General features: G+C 43.2%; 1 protein-coding gene across 1 annotated transcript in view; it reads left to right on the top strand.

Annotated features, from left to right (window-relative positions):
* ZBTB17 (zinc finger and BTB domain containing 17) overlaps positions 1 to 22352 on the top strand; it is a gene marked incomplete in the record, with an annotated part of 1293515 nt that overhangs the window by 703592 nt on the left and 567571 nt on the right. The window contains 1 exon segment of the mRNA XM_044060452.1: positions 16649 to 16765. Within this exon segment, the coding sequence (XP_043916387.1) occupies positions 16649 to 16765 (117 nt within the window).

Here is a 22352-nt window from a genome sequence, read left to right on the forward strand (position 1 = left end):
CACTGATGATCAGTCCTCCTCCAGCCCTTGGGTGAGACCCAGTTACAGAGCTGTCACGCATGCAGCTATTGGGATTTTCTCTCTATTGATCTAAGTCCCCCCATGGTTGAGCTGGGCACCCACTTCACCACAGGGGCATCCTACACTCGACCTATGACACGAGCATGCTCTTGCATGCATGCCTTCTAAGTGCTGTCATCACCGTCCTGGGATTAGTAATATAACATTCTGTATAAACACTGGGACTTCTGTAATAGTGATTCTGTGTAGCTGTTTGAGTATGAATAATGGGTTGACTATGCTGAGCTTAGTAGATGATGGTTAGGCATCTATTAATCCTGTATAATGCACCAAATCTGTTTGTCCAATATTGTTATGAGATTAGTACGTTTGTTAGATATCAGATTCCTGTGTTAATACCTAGATATTTTCATTGAGACACAATTTTGCTGCCACCTTTAGGGTGAGTAAGGAGTAATTTTGTTAATGTTGACTGTTTGGCTACCATGAATCATAGACTTTCTTTTATTTTCATTGAGAACCAGTTTACTTTTATTTGTAACCAAGAAAGTAGAAGATGGATTGAATTTTGCGTTCGCTTCATTAGAGCAAGTGTTTTGTAGCCTCTAGATGGTGGTGGAGATGTTTACATACATTTCCAGGTCTTTGGTAGGGAGATGCATTTCATTACTAATGTGTAGTAGTCGCACGTTTTCATTAATTATGTTACAGTCAAATCAGTCCAGGTTCTGACTGGTACACCTTTATCCAGTAAAGATAACAGTGTGTTTTTGAAGATTTGCTCTGTAGTGTCAGTATTGTTGATAATGTTTAGAAATGTCCAGTCTGTGTTTAGAGCTGCTGTTGCACATTTTTTTTTCTTCTGTGAATTGATATTCTTTTTTTTTTTGGACAGATTTGACACACACGGTTCATAGGTTCATACTAGGCTATCTGCCATAGGGCATTTATAAGCCTAGCCAGAGTGTGTTTGGCTTTCGCCACCCATTTTAAATTCATTTTGCTATGCCCTTTTTCGAGGTTAGTATACTGTGCCTCTGTCTAACAGTGACACAGAAGTGATACCTGGGGTAAACCTACGATCTCCCATCCACTCATCAAGATTCCTCTTGAAGAGAGTCAGTGAGGGACTCTGCCTAACCTGGACTGGGATTTTATTCCAGAGGGAAGGGAGCCTCTGGGTTATGAATCTGTCCCTCCAGCATGTCCTATTTATTTCAGTGCTGAGGTTCAAGTCTCTCGAGCGCGTAGCTCAATGGGATTTGGATTTTCTGAGGTGCAGTATGTCCATTAATTCTGGGTTGGACATGGCTTTATACGTCAGGCACAGATCGCCTCTGAGCAGGCGGTATGCCACTGAGTAGAGCTGGCGTTTCTTTAACCAGGCAGCATATGGTATCTGTTTGAGCCCTTTGATCCTCTTGGTGAGGTACTTTTGGGGTCTTTCCAGTTGCTGCAGGTGTCTGGTAAGGTACATCCCAAATGGGCATTGTACTCAATTATGGGCCTGATGAGGGATGAGTAAAGAGGCACGATGACCTCCCCTGATCTAGATGTGAATCCCTTCATGATTAGTTGGGCTATATAAAATGTTTTTCTAACCACTTTGGCCACGTGGTTGTCAAATGAGAGATTGCTATCAACTTGGGTCCCCAGGTCCCTAATTACTTCTTCTGTACTTAATGGATTACCACCTTTGTGGTATTTTGTGGGCACTTTGTTTTTGCCAAAGGGGATAACTATACACTTTTTGGCGTTTAGCTTGAGGCCATGGCTCTGGCACCAGTTGTCTGTTTCTGTGAGGCCCTTTTGGAGGATGCTTGTGTTGGCTGGAGAGTCGATTATGGCACCCAGTTTGCAGTCATCTGCGAACTTGATCAGCCACAGTCCTTCCATGTTGGCCTGTACCTCAGAGAAATATATACCGAACAAGAGAGGTCCCAGGACTGAGCCTTGTAGGACACCACTTGTAACTGGTTTGGAGTCTGACATGGCTCCAGCAGTTCTAACCATGTGGGTTCTGTCCTTGAGCCAGTTTGCAACCCATCTAGTGACATAGGGGTTTATATTTAAGCTGGTGAGCTTATCTATAATGCCCAAGTGGGGTATTGTATCGAAGGCTTTTGCGAGGTCCAGGTAGGCTCTGTGGACCACCTTCCCCTTGTCAATGGCCTTGGTGACTGTTTCAAAGAAATCGACCAGGTTTAAGAGGCAGGATCTGCCCTTAACAAAGCCGAACTGGGTAGGATCCAGTGTCTGTAGGTCCCCAATATCTTTACTTATGAGGTCCATGATGATCCTTTCCATAGCTTTGCAGACCAAGCTAGTCAGGCTTATGGGGCGATAGTTTCCAGGATCCGTTGAGGCACCACTTTTGTGGAGAGGGACCACTGTTACTGTACGCCACTCTTTGGGTACATATCCTGTAGTAAGGCTGAGATTGAACAGTAGTTTTATGTTTGGGTTTAGCTCTTCTTGGAGTTCATGTAGGCAGCCGGGACACCGTCTGGTCCCATTGATGCTGTGTTTTTTGCTTTGGAGAGGGCGGCTCTTACCTGAGCATCTGAGATGTCAGGGGGGCAGCACTCTCCTGGGATAGATATTTGTCCTTTTGGTGTGTGGGGGGGGGTTTGCACTGAACCTGTCAGCTAGGATGTTGGCAATGTCTGTGGGTTTGGTGTATTTTTTCTCATTTTGGACTAATTCTGAGCATATCTGGAAATTCCCACCCAGGTTCCTAACATAACTAAAGAAAGCCTTGTGATTATCCTTAGTGTCCTGTGCAATTTTTCTTTCTAAGCTGGCCTTAGACGATTTTATGAGTGCCCGTCGTTTTTTTACTAATACTGATCAGAGATGCCTTCCCTTTTTGGGATTTTGCTCTATCATGTAGTAGCTTCCTCCTTCTATTGTATAGTTTGTTTATGGCTGGGATCCACCAGACAGGACGTCTGCCTTTGGAGGATTGGGTCTTGGTTTTATTTGGGATTGCATGATCCATGCATTCCTGAAGGTGTTCATAGAATGCGTTTATAAAGGATTCTGCGGTCTGGGCTGTATTTTCCACAGGCCCTGGGGCTTTGAAGGATTCCACCTCAGTTTTGAGGAGTGTAAATTTGCTTTAGAGAAGTTTTTCACTGTGGTTTTCTGGGCAGGGGGTGGGGTCGGGATGTGAATATCCAGTGAGATTAGTTTATGGTCTGATCTTACCAGTGAGGGATACACTTCTGGTCTGGAGCATAGAGTCCCCATGTTGGTGATGATCAGGTCCAGTATGTTTTCCCCTCTTGTGGGAGTGGTAACAAGTTGTTCCATAGCATTTGAGTTTATAAATTCTAGGAACCTTTGGGCTAGGGTGTTGGAGGTAGAGTAATGCTCCCAGTCTATTTGTGATTGTGATTCATTGGTGCTTCCTGGTTCTTGTACACTCTGTTGCAGATATGTTACTGCTTAAGACTGATTTTCCAGCACCCTTCAGTGTTCATGTTTTCACTCTTACATGTTCTTCATAGTTTTCACTGCTGTAGTAGCCTATAGTAACCCCTATGGATTTTATCCTTTGTAGGACTATGGATTTTATCCTATGTAGGATGTAACAGCCAGCCAGCTTCCAAAGCTTCAGGACACCCTTCAGGCATTCATTCGGCTGAAGCTGAACTGACTAAAAGGTTTGGATGCCAAGACTTTTAGAGCTTTTCTGCCTCCTAAGAGTGCACTACTGTGTTGGCTTTCAAAGAGCTACAGTCAGCTTGTGGTGTTCCATTGCTAGGCAGATAAGTTCTCTTTGGGGATAAACCTTCCACATTTTATTTTTAATGTTAAAACTTATGTTCCTGTTCAAGAAAGATTATTTTAAGCTAGGAATATATGATGTTATGTAGTCCACTCTCGCCTTTATTCTTACCCGTGGGTACGGAGCCGAACCTCGGCTCTGACTCGGCTATACTCTAGCTCGAAGTCTTCAATTGGCTCGTGGCTAAGAGGTATCCCATCATGCAACAGGTCTTTTCCCCAGATCTCGTTTGCCGCTCGTTACGCTCAGACGTGGTCTCGCTTTTGGCCGTGGCTAAGTATACTGTTTATATAAACTTTTGACTTGTTGCTCAAAAAAGCTATTTTCATAGCTCTGTGTGTGTGGTAGTGGTGTTATACTGCCTTTGTTTTGTTTCTCTTGCTGTTTTTGTGGCCTTGTCATTGACCATTTTGGTATCCCGTTAGTCTCCTTTCTCCTCACAGGCTAGGCTCGTTTCAGTTAGAGGACCTAGTCCTCTCCATTGTTTCTCTGAAGTCTTTGGTTTGGTGCTCCATTCTGTTAGCGTTTAGTGTTGTCGTGTCTGGCTAGTGGTGCTATACTGCCTTTGTTGCCCCGGGCTAGGCCCGTTTAGGTTAGAGGACATAGTCCTCCCTGTAGTCTTTTCCTGCCGGTTACTAGGCGTTTTTTAGTTAGAGGCTCTGTTTCTCATGCAGGGTTTAGTTGGGTCTAGTGTATGTACGTATTGCTTTGTACCTGTGTGTGTTCTCTTTTTCAGCATGTCCAACGATTCTAAGGAAAAAGGCTTTCGGGCTTTAAAAAGTGTGTTGAATGCAAAAATAAAATGTCTTTGACTGATGGGCACTCTGTGTGCGTGTACTGCTTGGGGGCTATTCACCTCCAAGAGTCCTGCTTGTTTTGTCTTTCCTTCAGTCCTCGTGTACTACAGGAGAGGAAGAACAAGCTCATTTTGAAAGGACTGCTTAAACACTCCTTCGAGGAAGACTTGGCTAAGTCTTCCATTGCCTCGTCCTCTCCAGCTAAGAAGGACAAAAGGACTTCTAAGAAGCGGTCTCTGGCTCCGTCTGTTTCTTCGGAGCCACCAGAGAAAGTTGCTAGAACAGCTTCTCCTTCTACGGTTCCATTGCCTTCTGTGCCGACAGAAGATAGTGTCTTGACTAAGTCCGTATCAGCTCCCAGCCTTTCGGAGTCGGTTACGGATATTTTGGTTCAGAGCCGGTCCCCAGTTATTCGACTGGTTTCTCCTTCATGCAAGTCCCCTTCTGTAGGGAGAACCAGATCTCCAACAATATCCTCCAGGACCCTTTCCGATGAGGACGTTGATAGAGTGGTGAAGAAACTGCTTCAGTCATTGGTGTTGGCCAAATTGATTTCGGCTCTGACCCAGTCGGCTCTGGAGCCTGTGGCCTCTTCATCCTGTGTTGTTCCTCCTCCGAGCCTTTCTCGGCCTTCGGAGTCAGAGTTGTCGGTTCCATCGGGTGCCATTAGGTTGGTTCCAGTAGCCTCGCCTGGCCTCTCTGTTCCGATTTCCGCTCCGAACCCATCAGCTCCGTCCACGGGGTCGAGGGTTCACGGTTCTCCGTTCGGACCTGAGGGGGAGGGCTCAGATTGATCTTCGGTTCCGAGCCTTCCTCTCGGTGCTTCGGCTTGAGTGAGCTTGGACCCGACATCTGCTTCGGACCTCATCTCCTCGGCGCCGAGGGCTACTACTGTATCCTCTACAGTTAGTCGGCCTTTGGAGCCAGGGGGGGGATCAGCCTTCGAGGTTATGAGGAGCGTACTGGCCAGGTCGTCAGCTGCATTCTACAGCACTAATACTCTGCTCCCTCCAGCACCGGTGTCAGTTTCGGATAACCCTAAGCATCAGGATACCTCCATGAGTGGTCCCCAACTTTCTGACATCTCCCCAGAGTTTTTGCCTGAGGAGCCCGCCAGAAAGAGATTGTGTAAGAGGAAACACCTCGACTCCCTGGTTGAATCTCACACGTCGGACACCGACCTCGAGGAGTCAGAGGGGTCCCCCAAGTCATTTTCTGAAGATATCTCTTTTTCAGATATCCTGGAGATCTTGAAGCAGAGAAGCAGCTGGCCCTCCAAATCCCCTTCTAATGAGGAGTCGGTGTTCCTGAAGGCTTTCGAGTCTCAGTCCTCCACCTCTTAGGTTTCTCCCCATTTTGATGAGCTACTAGATCTTGTCTGTCGAAAGGTGTGGGAAACTCCTGACACTGTGGAACCGGTCCCTAGGAGACCCAATAAGTTTTTGTCTGCCCCCACTGACAAGGAATATGTAACAAAAGGCGTTCCGGTAGATGCCATGGTGGTGGCAGCAGTCACCAAGAGGGAACTTGCTGAAACTTCGTCTACCATCCATCCGCCTAACAAGGAGTCCCGGGCTATGGAAAGGTATGGGAAGTGTGTGTGTTTACCTCAGCGGCCTTTACACTGCGGTCGCTGAACTACTTGATGCATTTTACAAGGCTCCAGAGAGATCTCCTAAAAGAGCTAGGAGATTCTCTACAGGGTAACATTTCTGATGCCGTGGCACAGAAGGTCAGTGCACAGATGTCTACCCTAAATTCCCTTACCAACTCCTCCATGAGGCTGATCATATACACAGCCAACTGAGTGAGTAGGGCAGCGAGTTCCGGAATCTCTCTTAGGAGACACTCCTGGATGCGCCTGTGCAATTTCTTGGAGGCCTTCAAGTCTACGTTCACCAACGCCCCCTTTGATGGTTCATCGTTGTTCGGAACCAAGGTGAAGGACACACTCACTAGGTGCAAGCAGGAAGGAAAAACCCTGTCTACCATGGGAGTCCATTTTTCCATGCCTTCTAGACCTCACCCCAAGGGCCAGAAGGGTGGGAAAATGTGGTTCAAAAAGTCGCAGAGGTTTTTTCAGGGTGCACAAAGTGATTTCCCCCTCTGGAGGCAGGGGAGGGGGTGGAAATTCAGGTATACACCACCCTAGAGGCAGAGGAGGCCCGCGTAACCAGGGGGACCATGATTCCTTTTATGATTCTCCCTACCAGCACTCCTGAAGGGAGGCCCGACTGTGCGTCTCTGGAGCCGGTCGGGGGTCACATTTCTTTATTCCCAGAAGCCTAGCAAGACGTCACCCAAGACGAGTGGGTATTAAAGATAATTTCCAGAGGTTATCATATTCCCTTCTCTTCTCCTCCCCCGCCAACCAAGAGAATCTCAGACGTTCCACCCAGTCACAGGGATTCCGCAACTTTAGAAATAAAAAAGTTGCTTTCAAAGGGAGCCATCCAGCCTGTCCCCGCAGAACAAGTAGGATTAAGGACTTCCAGATTCTTTTTGGTGCCGAAAAGAGCAGGGGACCTGAGACCCATCTTGGATCTCAGCCGATTGAACCATCATGTACAAATGTCCAAGTTCCACATGGTCACCTTGCAGTCAGTACTCCCTCTGTTAGGGAAAGATGTGTGGATGTGCTCCATCGACCTCAAAGATGCTTACTACCATATCAAGATCGACAGGGCATCGAGAAGTCATCTACGCTTCTGGCTGGGAGCCAGTCATTTTCAGTTTCATGCTCTGCCCTTTGGTCTCACCACAGCCCCCAGGGTGTTCACCAAATGCATGGCAGTGGTAATGGCACACTTGAGACGTCAGGGATTCCAAGTGTTTCCATACCTGGACGACTGGCTTCTTTCTGCCACCACCAGGCATCTACTGTTACAGACCAGGGACGCCACCATTACACTGTGCCAAAGGTTAGGAATTACTCTAAAATGGAAAAAATCTGCCTTATTGCCTTCGCAGTGTCACTTTTATCGGCGCCGAACTAAATACGGTGCTCATGAGGGCCATCTTACCAGAAGAGAGAATTCAGGCTCTACAACAGCAGGTCTACACCTTACTACCATTGAAGAAGGCCAAGGCAAAAGTGGTCCTCAAGTTATTAGGGACCATGGCTGCCACGATCATGCTAGTTCCCCTTGCCAGACTACAAATGAGGGTTCTTCAGTGGCTGCTTTTCTCCCAGTGGTCACTACAGCATCTTCCACTCTCCCATTCTATTCTGATTACGGACACGTGCAAGCAGGATCTGCGCTGGTGGCTTCAGGCCAGCAATCTCAACATGGGCAAGCCTTTTGCCCCATCTTCTGCAGTTGCCACGGTGACCACAGATGCCTCCCAGATCGGGTGGGGGGGCATTATCTCGGCGGGACTGTCCAAGGCACGTGGCTGGATCACGAGACCTATTTGCATATCAATATCTTGGAGATGAGAGCAGTGCTATTAGCGTAACAAGCACTTCAAAGCTTTCTCCCTCTAGGGACAATTGCAATCCACTCGGACAACATGTCGGTGGTATGACATCTGAACAAACAGGGAGGAACCAAATCATACCCCCTTTGCAGAGAGGCACTTTGAGTTTGGCAGTGGGCAGTATCTCCCCAGCACTTTCTAGTTGCAACGCATATACCGGGGAAGTCCAACGTGATTGCCGACAGGCTGAGCAGAGCTATCCTAATGCCTCACGAGTGGTCCCTGAACAATTATGTTGCGGAGAGGATATTCCACAGATGGGGTCAGCCTTGCTGCGATCTATTTGCCAGCCCCCTCAGTGCCAAATGCAGCAGCTACTTCACCCTTATCCCCCCGGAGGGGGAGACACCCAGGGACGCTCTGGTTCACAATTGGCCCTCCAGTCTTCTCTATGCCTTTCCATCATTACTTCTGATATCACAGGTCATTCAGAAAGCACTGTCTTTGGGAAGCAAAATGATCCTCATTGCCCCACACTGGCCTCGTCAGATTTGGTTTCCCCTTCCTTCAGTTCTATCTAATGGATTCTGGACCCAGCTTCAGATCTGCTGACTCATATGTCAGGGCAGTTCCATCCCTCCATCCAGACCCTCAGGTTGACAGCTTGGCTGCTCCAGTTCCGTCCTTAGTCAGGCTTCATGATTTTTCCCCGGAGGTGGTCCATATTCTATCATCTTCCCACAAGCCTTCTACCAGGAAGATTTATTCCAGTAAGTGGAAGAGATTTTCTATTAGGGCTCATGAGACGCACATTGATCCTTATACAGCGCCTATTTTGGCAATATTAGAATTTTTCTCAACTGTTCAGTCAGGGGTCAGCTGCAGCAACCATTAAAGTGCAACTGGCAGCGATTTCTACCTTTCACGTTGCTAATGAGCCCAACCTTATGGCTCATAGGCCTTGTAGGGCTTTTCTGAAAGGGATATTGTTACTCCGACCTCCAGTCTTTGATCCAATGATGCCATGGGACCTCAATTTTGTATTACAGAAGCTCACCTCAACTCCCTTTGAGCCCGCAGCTACATGTAACATTAAATTCTTGTCATGGAAGACCGTATTCTTGGTAGCCATGATTTCAGCTAGGTGGGTCTCTGAACTCCAAGCATTATCGATTAGGCCGCCTTATTTGGTGTTTCACAAAGATAGGGTCTCCTTAAGAACCAGTCCTTCTTTTGTTCCAAAGGTTGCCTCTGTTTTTTCCTGAATTCTCCGACAAGGCAGAATTTAAGTTTCATCAGCTAGATGTTCATAGACAATTGCGTTTCTATTTACATAGGATGAAAGATTTCAGGAAATCACATCAAATATTTGTCTCGTTTTCAGACACTAGACTTGGGGTTGCTGTTTCTAAGGTAACCTTGTCTCACTGGATCTCCGATTACATCTCATTTATTTATGCTTCCAATGGCAAAGAATTACCCTTTAAAGTGAAGGCTCATTCTACACGATCTGTGGCTACCTCAGCTGCGTTTCAGGCTAGGATGTCTATGGATGATATTTGTGCTGCAGCAACATGGCCTTCGCCTCATACCTTTACTAGTCCCTACAAAGTAGATCTGGTCTCTAGAGGCAGATCTTCCTTTGGTTCCACAGTGCTCAAGAGTATTTTTCACTGAGCCACCCAAGATCAAGGTGCTATGGACGCTGTCCCACGGGTAAGAATGAAGGCGAAATTGGACTTCATAACATCAAGAAGTTATGTACTCACCATAACGTTTGATGTATGTAGTCCATTTCGCCTTACATTCTTACTTACCCTCCCTCCTACCCCCCTCCTGGAGGACCTGGAAGTATAGTCTCTAGGTGTCAGTAGTCCTTTCTGTTGGGGTGGTTGTTCTTCTCAGTGTGTGAGCTTGCAGCAAACAAGATCTGGGGAATAGACCTGTTGCATGATGGGATACCTCTTAGCCACGAGCCAATTGAAGACTTTGAGCTAGAGTATGGCCGAGTCGGAGCCGAGGTTCGGCTCCAAACCCACGGGTAAGAATTTAAGGCGAGATGGACTTGAGTACATAACTTCTTGTTTTCGACTGTCACATGACTTTAGTGTACTTCTAAATGGGAGCACACTTTTGTTTGACAATTTAAAAGTTAAACAGTCTAAAATTGTTTTTTTCTGGGGAGAAACTGTTTTTAAATAATTTTTTGGAACAGTAAGGTGTATTAGAGTGCTTTTTACTGTGCGTTCACATGGAAAAGTTACTTATTACTACTATTAAGATTTTGCCTGCTTGTGCTGCATAGTTTCCCCAAGAAAGAAGCACCATTTTTGCCTTGATCATGGAACAAAGTACGAGTCCCATGCTCAATCCTTCTTCCAGACACAAAAAATAGTTAGCTAATCAGCATTTTCCACCACAGTAGGCTAGAGGTGGGTGATTCTTCTGCGGCAAAAGCTGGTTCCACAGACCACTCATCGTTTTCCCCAGATCCCTCTGGTGTTGTCCATACATACCACTGTAGATTGGAGGTGTTAGCCTCATCCTCTGCAGCTGTTGGGGTCTCCTCAATAGGCAAGCCACTGTTGTCAGTTTTGGGAGAAGGTGTCCCTGCTTATCCAGAATTGTTGTGCCTATCCTTAGGAAACTTTACTGCCATTAAAAATCCTGTTTGTCCCAACTTTCCTGTCAAAAAGGAAACAAAAACTAACCATGTTCCAAACACAACTTTCGTTATTTGTGCCACACATCAACTCCACCACACTCCAAGTTTAAAAAAATACCACTTGACTCTTGTCAACTTTATTTAAAAAATAGGGACAGTGTGTAAAAACTCCAGACTTGCACCTCGGCTTAAGCCTTCAAGGATGAAAATTTTAAAACAGTACCATAGCTCTAGAATGATTTGTACTAGAGATATTTTTAAAGGAACCAGGCTTTTTCAAAAGTAAAAACTTGCCATGGCTTGCCTCAACAATTTTGGCAGCTACCACCTCTACCATTTGGTGGGGATTACCCCTCTCCAGAAATGCATTTTTATTCCAAACTGTAGAGCTCTATTAAAAATTGATCATCCAATTACAATAATCTACTTGGTCTCACCATTTGGCCTTTAATTAAAAATGTCTTTGGCCAAATGGGGTAACTGCTACTTTTGTACTGCCTACATGTTTGTTGTTTTATAAATTTTCTTTTCACATTGGTAGGAGACTTTTGGTTATTCATATATAACTTTGCAAGTGGGAGCATGAGAATGCAGGATGCCATGTACTCTCAAGAATTCTCTTGCAGTAATGAGCTGCTTTGGAAGCAGACTGATCACACAGCTTGTCAAGAAAGCAATTTTATCCTGGAGAAGGAAGGATTTTTGTTGAACTGAATCCATGAGGGATCCCATAAAGAGGATCCTTGTTTGAGGAATAGTTTGGGATTTTGAGGATTTAAGGTGAGACTTACCTACTGAAACCAGTTTATGGTGATGTGTTAGGCATGTAGGTTCTTTGATATAGATCCTCCCTGAATAAAACTGTCATCTAAGCAGGGGTAAATATGAACCCCTAGTGTTCTGCAGTGTGCTATCAGAGGAGCTGGACATTTTATGAAAAGTCTGGGAGTAGTAGATAGCCCAAATGGTAAAGCACAGAACTTGAAGTGGGAACCTGGTGCTACTAATTCTAGGTACTCTCTGGGACTTTCTGCTATGGAATATGGAGGTAAGCATCTGTTTTAAGGGGATGACTGGAGGTTGTGGTTATTGGACTGCAACTTTGGTTGTAGCTTTGGTAATTGAGGACATGGAGTCTTCCTTGAGACCCATGGGGCAGACATCAGAAGCTGAGGCTTGCAGAGTGACCACAGAACCGACATACGTATGCCATGGTAGCATTTGTTGGTAGTTCTGAAACCAGGGCAGACTCCTATGGCATTGCCAGAGGGTTTGAGACTAGGAGTCTCTGGACCAGGGGGCTGCAAAGGAGCCTCACCTGGGTCTTCTGTCGACTTAAGACCTATAGTCGGAGTTCTTTTCAGTAATGACAGGGTCCTTGGCCTTTTTTTTTTTTTTTTATTTAAGAATGACACTAAACCATGCCAGAGTCTGTTGAGGCCACTCTGTAGGAGTGGACTGTGATGCCCTTAAGGAAGCTGAAGAGAAGGACTCCTTATGGGCATCTAGTACCTTAGCCCTATGTTTTAGAGTTTTTCCACAGAATTTTGCAGTCAGGATAGTTAGAAATGTGCTGAGATCAGACAAAACGATAGAAATGTTTATGCAGGATTTGCTTCCACCACTTCAAGCAGTTGTTGATTTTTTTTAACATTAAATTAGTTGAGAAATTTCCCCAATGGATTACTTGTCCGAGTGAAAGAAGGTTCTGTGGAAAAACGAGCAGACCGATGGACTGCAAGCATACTAAGCATAAGTGAAATGCAACTGAATTGAATGCCCTTCTTATACCCTGACATCCAGATATCAGTTTTTGGATGTCCATCGGCTAGGATTGATGTAAAGACTCTGCAAATCAGGCCATTAGTGGGCTTCTGCATAACAGGAAGACCCAATCAGTATAGCAACATTGACTATGAAGAGCATTCACTGATACGTTTGGTGAAAAATGCGTATGCTTCTGAAACTTCCAATTTTAGAATTTTGAATTGTTAGGCTCATATGTTAGTTTTAATTGTGAAAGTATGAGAAATGTTTTATCTGCAGTCCTCTCCTGTGAGGAAAAATCTGCTTTGTGTAGTTCAGTTTCTTCAATTTCTCAGGTCACTACCCATTGTTTAAAGTGCGTTTATGACTTGCAGATACAACATTCAAGGCTGCTGCCACTGGTACTATGTTGAATAGTTTTGCATGGCTGCATTCTTAGATCATCCCAGAAGATGTAAAAATGAGATTTTAAATTCTACTTTGGATAGAGGTTTAATTTTTGGACCCTTAGCTGTAGAGGCTATCCTAAGTATAATGAGAGGAGTAAACTAATACAGGGAGACACTCAGATTTTTCAGCTCTCCTAATCTACGTTTTCCAAGGGATTTTCTGCTTCCTTGTCCAATTTTGTCAAGAAACAAAATAAACATTCTCAGCAAAATGCTGGTAACAGACTTTTAAAACACAGTGGCAAAAGCTTTGAAAACAAAACCAGGAAACCCCAAAATAAAGGTCAGTCCAATAAGGCACCACATTGGCAGTCCATTAACCCTTCCAGAAAGTCTGAATTTCTTTTTCTGTTTTTAGCAACAGATTGTTTCAGGTAAATGGGCTCTGAAACTATTTGAGGAGGGTTACAGATGGCACTGAGAAGAAATTCCTCCCTTTCAGGGAATTATTCCACACCACCAGACCAAACCCTCTCTGTTCCCTCCTATCCTACAACAAATGCTCTCTTAGGGGTGATAGAAACAGCTTCTCCTTCCCAGTCAGGAAAAGGTATTTATTCAAGAATGCTTTAAGTGCCAAAGAAAGAAAATGCCTGGAGACCAGTTCTGGGCCGTTCTTTCCTAAGTCAATATGTGATAGTACCCAAGATCAAAATGTTTTCACTTCATAACCTGCTTATCCCTTCATCTTCTCTTGAATTTTTTGGTAGCCTTGATTTAAAAGGTGTTTTTCACATTCCTTTCCATCCAGACTTCAGACGTTTCTTAAGGTTTTATGAGACTGGATATGTTGTCAGTTCTGTGCCTTGCCATTTGAGCTATCCACTCCTCTAAGGGTGTTCACAAAGTGTCTAGCTCCTTTTATAGCCCTTTGCAGGATACAGAGTATCCACATTGTTTCCATATTTAGACAATTTGCTTATCTTTGCATAATCTTTTTCAAAGTGTCAGAAATCTCTTAGTTGTGTGATGAATCTCCTACACAGGCTTTGATTCCAAGAGAACATTCAAAAGTCTTTTTTAATCCATCACACATTATTGTGTTCCTGGTATGTCTGCTAGGCATAAGTACAAAGAGCTTTTCTTATACAGGAAAAGAAATAGATCTGAATTTAGATCTATGACGGGTTTTCCATTCAGACTTCAGGCACTGCACAGGAATACTTTAGAATTCTAGGTCTCTGGGCATGTATGATTCTCATGATACCTCTGGCAAGACTCCACGCAAGTGTGATCCAATGTGATCTGAAGTCTGTTTGGTTCCAGTATCAACACTCATTATCTTTTCAGATTCTAGTTCTTGTATTTATCAGAAGAGAAGTCACTTGGTAGTGGCATCAAGTATCTCTGAATCTATGTCTCACCTTTTCCCCTCCTGCTCCAAAGCAGTCAGTCATCACAGAAGCCGCAGACTTTGCTTAGGGAGCAATGTTAAGGGAGATAAAAGTATCCTGGACAGCAAACACAGACACAAGCTGATAAACATAACAGATGCTTGCTGTTATCAAGGCACTAAATTTCCTGAATCACCTTTTGTCCCTAGGACGTCTGTAAGTTGTTACAGAAGTATCATAGTGATGAGGTACGTAAACAAGCAAGGAGGACCAGGTCTTACCCCCTATTCAGACCACCCATGTTAGCATGGGATACAGTTTTTGAAGCACAGTGTCACTCTACAGGTATTCTGCATTCCATCAGTGCAAAATTATGTGGCAGACGGGCTGAGGAGGACAAAGGCAGATCCTCACGAATGTAAACTAGATTGAGGGGTTTCCAAAATTTGATCCATCTGTGGGGGAGTTCCTCAAGTAGCCCTTTTTGCCTCCTCTGAACAATCAGCTGGCAAAATTTTGCTTTAGGGTTCCATACCAAAATGCCTGGAAGACAGATGCCTTTTCTTTTCCATGAACACAAATGTTCCTGTGTGCTTTTCCACTAATAACCATTGTACTTCTTGGAGTAGTCCTTCTGAATGTTTAGATTGTAGTGACTTCCTTCTGGCCTCAGACAATGGTGGTTCTCCCTTCTTTTGCAGTTGGCCAGATGCAATTACCATAAGCGTTTTCAGACTGGATTTACTCACATGAGAACAGGGGTGGTTGATGCATCCCGGCCCCAAACAACTTCTCCTGACTGCCTGAATGCATGTTTACTGAGGACATGCAGCAGGTACGAATAGAGGCAAGAAAACTTGCAACTAGAAAATCATATATTAGGAAATGGCAAGGGTTTTCTAGTTGGTGCCAAAAACATAACCAGCACCTATTCAGGGCTAGTGTTTCTTTGGTTTTACAATACTTCGCTACGATACTTTCCTGTGGCCTGTCATTTTCTTCTGTTAGGTTTAATTTGTCAGCCATTTCAGCATGCCTGTCCATGCATCCCATTCTTTCAGAACATTCTCATGTCAAACTGTTTTTGAAGGAGTGTTTCATAAGAGACCTCCAAGAAAACTGGTGGCTCCTCCTTGGGATTTTAATTTTTTTGTTAGAAAAACTAACACTTGCTCCATTTGAAGCAGCTCATCTGGATGACTTGAGGTTCTTAACATGGAAGACAGTTTTACTGGTTGCTCTGACAACTGCAAAAGAAAAGTATCTGAGTTGCAAGCTATTATTGTCTGTCAACCTTGTATTATTTTACACGAGTACATGGTTTCCTTTAGAACTAATTCTCCTTTTATGCCTAAAGAGATATCCAAGTTTACTTTACAAAGTATCCATCTCTGTTTTCTTCCCTGAACCCAGAAATGTGAGAGAGGCTATTTCATACCTTGGGTGTCCACAGACAACTCGGGTACTATCTCTACAGAACAAAATATTTTAGAACTTCTGATTAGTTGTTCGTTTCTTGCGAAGGCAAAAGCAGACCATTTCCAAATGGTTATGGGCTGCTACCTTTTGTTCCAACCACAACACATATTCCGGGCAGGGTCAAGGCAACACTCTGCCAGGGCCTTTGCTTCATTTGTGGCTTTTTGGAAAGTGTTGGACTCAGTATAACAGAAGCAGCAAAAACAAACCTTTACAAAGTACTGCAAGCTAGATTCCTTCTCCAGAAGCAGGTCAGGTTTTGATAGGGCCATGGTCCAGAGGTTCCTGGACACTTCGTCTATCTCCCAGTTGTTGTAAGCTATAGTAATCTACCTGTAAAGCTTAGGCTACTGCAGCAGTGATCAATATAAAGACCATAGTTGAGTTTTGTAAGTAAACTTACCATAACAATAGATGTTCAGATGATCACTGCTGCAGTAGTTGCTCCCTCCCTCCACCCCCCTTGTTTTTAGTGAGTTTTTATGCCAGGGTGTGGACATTTGATTTTTGTTGTTCCTAGCATTGTCATTTCAGGGCTCCTCCTCCCTCTGTCAGTTGACATGAAAGTTCTGAAGGGCTTGGTGCCCAAATATTTTTTAGTCAGCTTACCTCAAGCTGTCTAATGGTTTGGGCACATGGAAGGTGGCCAGCTGTTGTATCCTATACAGGGTATAACCCATGCATTTTGGGCTATTGCAGCAGTGTTCATTGAAATGTCTAATGCTGTGGTACATTTACTTACACAATAATACTTATGTGTGGTTCTGTTAAAAGGATGAGAAATAAATGTCAAGTAACTTTTAATTCTGACATGTACTAGAACAAGTGTGTGTTCTTCTGTAATATTTCTGTTATGCAGTAGTTATACTTCAGGATCTGTTAACTCCACTTTCTTTTCATTTAACTGTTTTGTCCTCTTTTAGGCAATCTGAAAAGACATCTTCGAATACATAGTGGAGAGAAACCTTATATATGTGTCCATTGCCAGCGTCCTTTTGCAGATCCTGGAGCATTACAGCGGCATATTCGCATTCACACAGGTAGTGTACTATTAAATATAGATAATGTTAGAATACATATTGCACACTGTGGCAGAACCAGTAAGTCTGCAGGCAAAATAATTGAAGAATGATTATGATCTTCCCAGTTGCAAGCATGCATTTGCTAAATGTTACATTGTCTTGTAACGTTTTTAAAAATTATATCAGAGAGGCTAAACATTTTTATAGTACTGTGCCATGAAAAAGATGATCTTCATGCAAGAATTCATCTTGCCAAAAAATGGAGTGTTGTGTTGAAAACATTCTAAACTAAGTGACAAATGCTGTGCATTCACAGTGTGCCGTGCAGAAAGAACATTATTAACGCAAGATAAAATGCATTAAATGTTGAGGTTGTAAACATCATTTTGTAAAGCAACAGAATATCGGAGTCAGTGTTGATAAAACATTGTTTCACTTGTGATTAATAACTTGTCATCATATTTTCAAGTCTGTGTGTCTCCATTCTTTCTGTCCTTCACAGTAGAACCTTGGAAGCTTCTTTTTTTTTTCCATGAGAAATTTGTAAACATTCCAAGTTTAGTGTTTTAAGACTTTAACACAGAATTGTTGACAGCCTTTCATGGCATCGCTTCATGGATGAGTAAACAGAAATGGTTGCATAAGTGTGCACACCCTTAAACTAATACATGGATGAGTAAACAGAAATGTAAATGATAACCATTTGAAATCCTGGGACCCATTTTAACAAGTCTCATAATGCTAAGACTGAATGGCATATATTGAGTCCAAATAGGCAATTTCTCAGAATATTCATTTTTCTCAGAGGTGTGGTAATCTCAGAATTAGTATATACAGTGGATATAAAAATTGTACACACCCCTGTTAAAATGCCATTTTTTTTGTGATATAAAATGAGACCACAATAAATCATTTCAAAAATGTTCCCACCTTTAATGTGACCTATAACCTGTACAATTCAATTGAAAAACAAATCTGTTGGGAGAAAAATATAAAAAATAAAAAAACGTACAATAAGCTGGTTGCATAAGGGTGCACACCCTTAAACTAATACTTTGTTGAAGCACCTTTTGATTTAATTACAGCATTCAGTCTTCTTGGGTCAATCAGTCAACCTACCATGTGTTATGGTCTGATGAGACCAAGGTTAAAATTTTTGGCCACAATTCCAAAAGGTAGGTTTAACCTGCCATCAATTAAAGAGACTGATTAATCCCAAATAAAGTTCAGCTGTCCTAGTAGGATTTTCCTGACATTTTCTCAGTTGCCTGCTACAGCAAAAGCCATGATTCACAGAGAGCTTACAAAGCATCAAAGGGATCTCATTGTTGAAAGGTATCAGTCAGGAGAAGGGTACAAAAATAATTTCCACAGCATTGGCTATACCATGGAATGCAGTGACGACAGTCATCAAAAAGTGGAGAAAATATGGGACAACAGTGATGTTGCAAAGAACTGGACATCCCTCCAAAATTGATGAGTCGAAAACTGACCCCGGCTAAAATTTGCAAAACAGTACATCAAGTCTCCTAAAAGCATGTGGGAAAATGTGTTATGGTCTGATGAGACCAAGGTTAAAATTTTTGGCCACAATTCCAAAAGGTAGGTTTGGCGCAAAAACAACACTTTGCATCACCAAAAGAACACCATCCCCACAGTGAAGCATGGTGGTGACAGTATCATGCTTTGGGGTTGCTTTTCTTCAGCTGGAACTGGTGCTTTAGTCAAGGTGAAGGGAATTATGAACAGTTCCAGATACTAGTCACTTTTGACCCAAAACCTTCACTTGTCTGCTAGAAAGCTGAAGATGAAGAGGAATTACACTTTTCAACACAACAATGAGCCCAAGCATACATCCAAATCGGCGAAAGGATGGCTTCACCAGAAGAAAATTAAAGTTTTGGAATGGCCCAGCCAGAGCCCAGACCTAAATCCAATAGAAAATCTGTGGGGTGACCTGAAGAGGGCTTGTGCACAAGAGATGCCCTCACAATCTGACAGATTTGGAGTGCTTTTGCAAGAAAGAGTGGACAAATATTGCCAAGTCGAGATATGCCATGCTGATAGACTCCTACCCAAGAAGACTGAATGTTATAATTAAATCAAAAGGTGCTTCAACAAAGCATTAGTTTAAGGGTGTGCACACTTATGCAACCAGCTTATTGTACGTTTTTTATTTTCTATATTTTTTCCCCTAACAGATTTGTTTTGTTCAATTGAATTGTACAGGTTATAGGTCACATTAAAGGTGGGAAAAGTTTTGAAATGATTTATTGTGGTCTAATTTTTTTCTCTCACAAAAACCTGGCATTTTACCAGGGGTGTGTACACTTCTTATATCCACTGTATAAGCTTGGGTGGTGCAGGGGGCTTCTTCCCACAAGAAAGAAGTTTAAAAGAGAAGAGTGATGTTAGGTATTTGCTGATCTTCTACATTTTCAGTGTGGAGAGGGTTCAGCATGTTGGAACTCAGTGTTACTAATGCTGCCATTTTAATAAGGAGCCAATGTAAACTCCTGTGTGAAAGATGAGATTGTATACTGACAAAGGAATTGCAAATTGCAACATAAAAAGAAATATTTTAGCAGCAGTTGAAGATGTTTGCTGTCATAAATGTGGGGAGTTATAAAGAAATATGTTTGACAAATTTGAGGAGACTACATTGTGTGGAGTCTGCATGTCCTCCCTGCGGTCGAGTGAGCATTCGAAAGACATGTGTTGAATGGGCGTGCCTTCATTGAAGGTTGGGTGTTGGGCTGGCAACTCGACACCATAAAAAACAACTGCCAATCAAATGCGGACCGGAGTTCCGCTGTGGCGACCCCTAACCGGGAAAAGCCAAAAGACAAACAAACATTAAGTATAGAATTTGTACCATTCTGACATGTTTATGAATCTAACTCGATCTCCAATGCATAAACGTTTTCAGTGATTATGAAGGAACACAATACAGTTCCCAGAATCCAGGATCATCGCAGAAGTCCATTGTGTATTTGCTTGTATTTACAGATGCACAATGTAGTTCGTCAGGCATTTTAAATAAAGTTTGAATATTCCACATTATCCTGCTGTTACCAGAAAGCAGTGGACTACATACCACAAAAATCCATACAGGGAGCTTCACTGGATTAGCAGTGAAAGTTTGGTATTTCTTCGTTCTTTTCAAGACACTCTTCATTGTTACTCTGCCCTGCACTGACATGGGGCAATACTGCAGTAGCTTAGGCATTCCATTTTCATTAAAGTGGTTGCCTTTTTCATTAAGAAAGCTGTGCTCAGATTGCTATAGGCAGTGTGTAGCCATTTTTTAATATCAGGGCTTATGCTGTTTCTGGTTTTTTTTTCTGTTAAAACCATAAATCACTAATCATTAGCAGTTTGAAGGTATGGCGTTACTGCAAATTCAGTATGCTGTTCTAGCTTACAAATTTGTTTCACCACTGACGTTGTTTAATGTCTTCTTTTTTTTAGCACTCAGCAGTGCGTACATGTGTTGTAAACCTTTATTGTGTGGTCCACTTTCCCAGCCATTAGCCTACACCAAAATACACATCTAGTCAGTCTCTCCCCTTCACTAATTTTATTCCCCTACTTTCAAAAGTCTCATCATTTCACTTATTCACCTCTGCTCATTAATTATCTTCTCATCTTTTTTGACATCAGTCCATGCACTGCCCCTGTCCTTCCATTTCATCTTTCTTTTTCCCCCTATAGTCAGTCTTTTTCTTTTATTGTCATTGACTTCCTTACATTCTTTCTCCACTAATCTCATCCTGTGCGTTTTACCCTTACTCTCTTAACCTCTTTGTTTTATTTTCCACCCACCCACCTTTTTTTCTTCCTACCTCCTCACAGTCCCCAGTTATACAGGCCTTTTATCTATCATACTTTTATTAGAATGCACTGTACTCCTTTTCCATCCTAATCAGCCCTTGTCCCATTTAAATTAACATTGTTCCATGGCCCCACATTCTTATTTTAAATATTGCCTGCACTTACGCAATTCACTCCAGAACTCATTTCTGTATGCTCTATTACTGTTACTTGCCTTATTTGGTCTTCTTTGGTAAGCATTTTGAGAAGTACAATCATTTTACCATAGTTCTTCCAGAAATGAAACTAGCCACCATCCTTGTTTCCTAATATGTGCCTTCCCTCATTTGCATAATTCTCCCACATTGTCTCCACTAGTGTTTCATATCTCTTGATTACTGGATTTTGCACATATTCTAGTATATCAACTCCATCTCTCCACTCAGCCTCACTCATTCAACACTTTTGATTCTGAACCAACCACCCTCTCCAGTGGGTGTGGGGTGGGGATATAAGTGTCGGAGCATACCCTACAACTTAAATACCAAAGGGAGAAACAGAGAACAGTAGGACAGTATGAAAGGAAAGGCATAAAGCAAGCATTGTTATATACTATAGATGTTCTTTGTGTTTCACTGTTGCAGTCATCACATTTGGGTTATCCCTGCCCGAATACCAGAGACTTAGTATTTCTGCGTCGGTTGCTGTCACTTCAGGACTGATGTCAGGTCATCAGTAGTATAAAGTAAGGCAGCTGATGCCATTACATCAGTCTTTCTAGCCATGAGGCCCGAAGCAGTTCGCACGAGTGCCGGTCGGCTGCTTACCTGAGTTTTCATCTACCGAATTGACGCTGAAGTCTTCTGAAGCTAAGTACCCCAATGGGGATCCTTTTCTCTTGCACTAACCGATGTCAGAAAAAGTTGATAATTGTCTCGCCTGTGGAAAGCGAATACCACACAGAGACTTCCATTCTTACTGCGTCACTTGTTTAGGCCCAGACCACGACGTCCCCCGTTGTCGCTTCTGTGCTTTAACACCAGAACTGTCCGTTGTCGGGCCCTTATTGTAGCCAGATATTTTCGCTTACAGTCTTTGAATTCCGATATGGCTTTGGTAGCCATCCGACAGCAGATCTTCTGAAAAAACGTAAAGATAAAGACAGAGACAGACTGCACAGGTCCAAACCTACCGAAGATGCTTCGGTTAAGCTAGTCATCAGCTTTCCGGTCCTCAGTGAGGTGCATTCGCACCCCTGATGCCCGCTTCTGTGGATTCACAAGCCGCAACCGAGACCCTTTCAGAGTCCGGTATGCCGCAAAACTCTTCTTTGACTAAGGATCCTGCAGTTATCTCTACCTTGGATGGGTCCGGAGCCGCTGAGCAGACACAGGCTTCCGAGGAAGTTCTTCGCACTACCTGTTTTCGACACAAACCGATGTCTTCTTTCACAACTACCATTCTTACAAAAATGACTGAGTTTCTAAGGCCCAGAGTACGAACCGCTCAAAAGAAACCTATGACCTAATCTCAGGGGCCTGCTTCCTTGCCTCAGTCTCAAATACTTAAAATGGCAGAAGACTTTATCATGCTGATCGGGAAATTCAAGCTACCCCCTACAAAAGGAAAGGAGATCTGTCCCCTGTAGTTTTGAGTAAACTGAATCTGATGCATCTGAATATGAAGACATGCAACCCATTTCCACTTCTGAGGATTCTGATGCAGAGGATTCCATTCCTTTAGCCTCTTCACCCAGAGGATTTTTCCTTTGGGGAAACCCTGCATACCTTAA

The sequence above is a fragment of the Protopterus annectens genome, chromosome 2.part0, assembly GCF_019279795.1.
Source record: "Protopterus annectens isolate FY-2018-M chromosome 2.part0, PAN1.0, whole genome shotgun sequence".
NCBI lineage: Eukaryota > Metazoa > Chordata > Ceratodontiformes > Protopteridae > Protopterus > Protopterus annectens.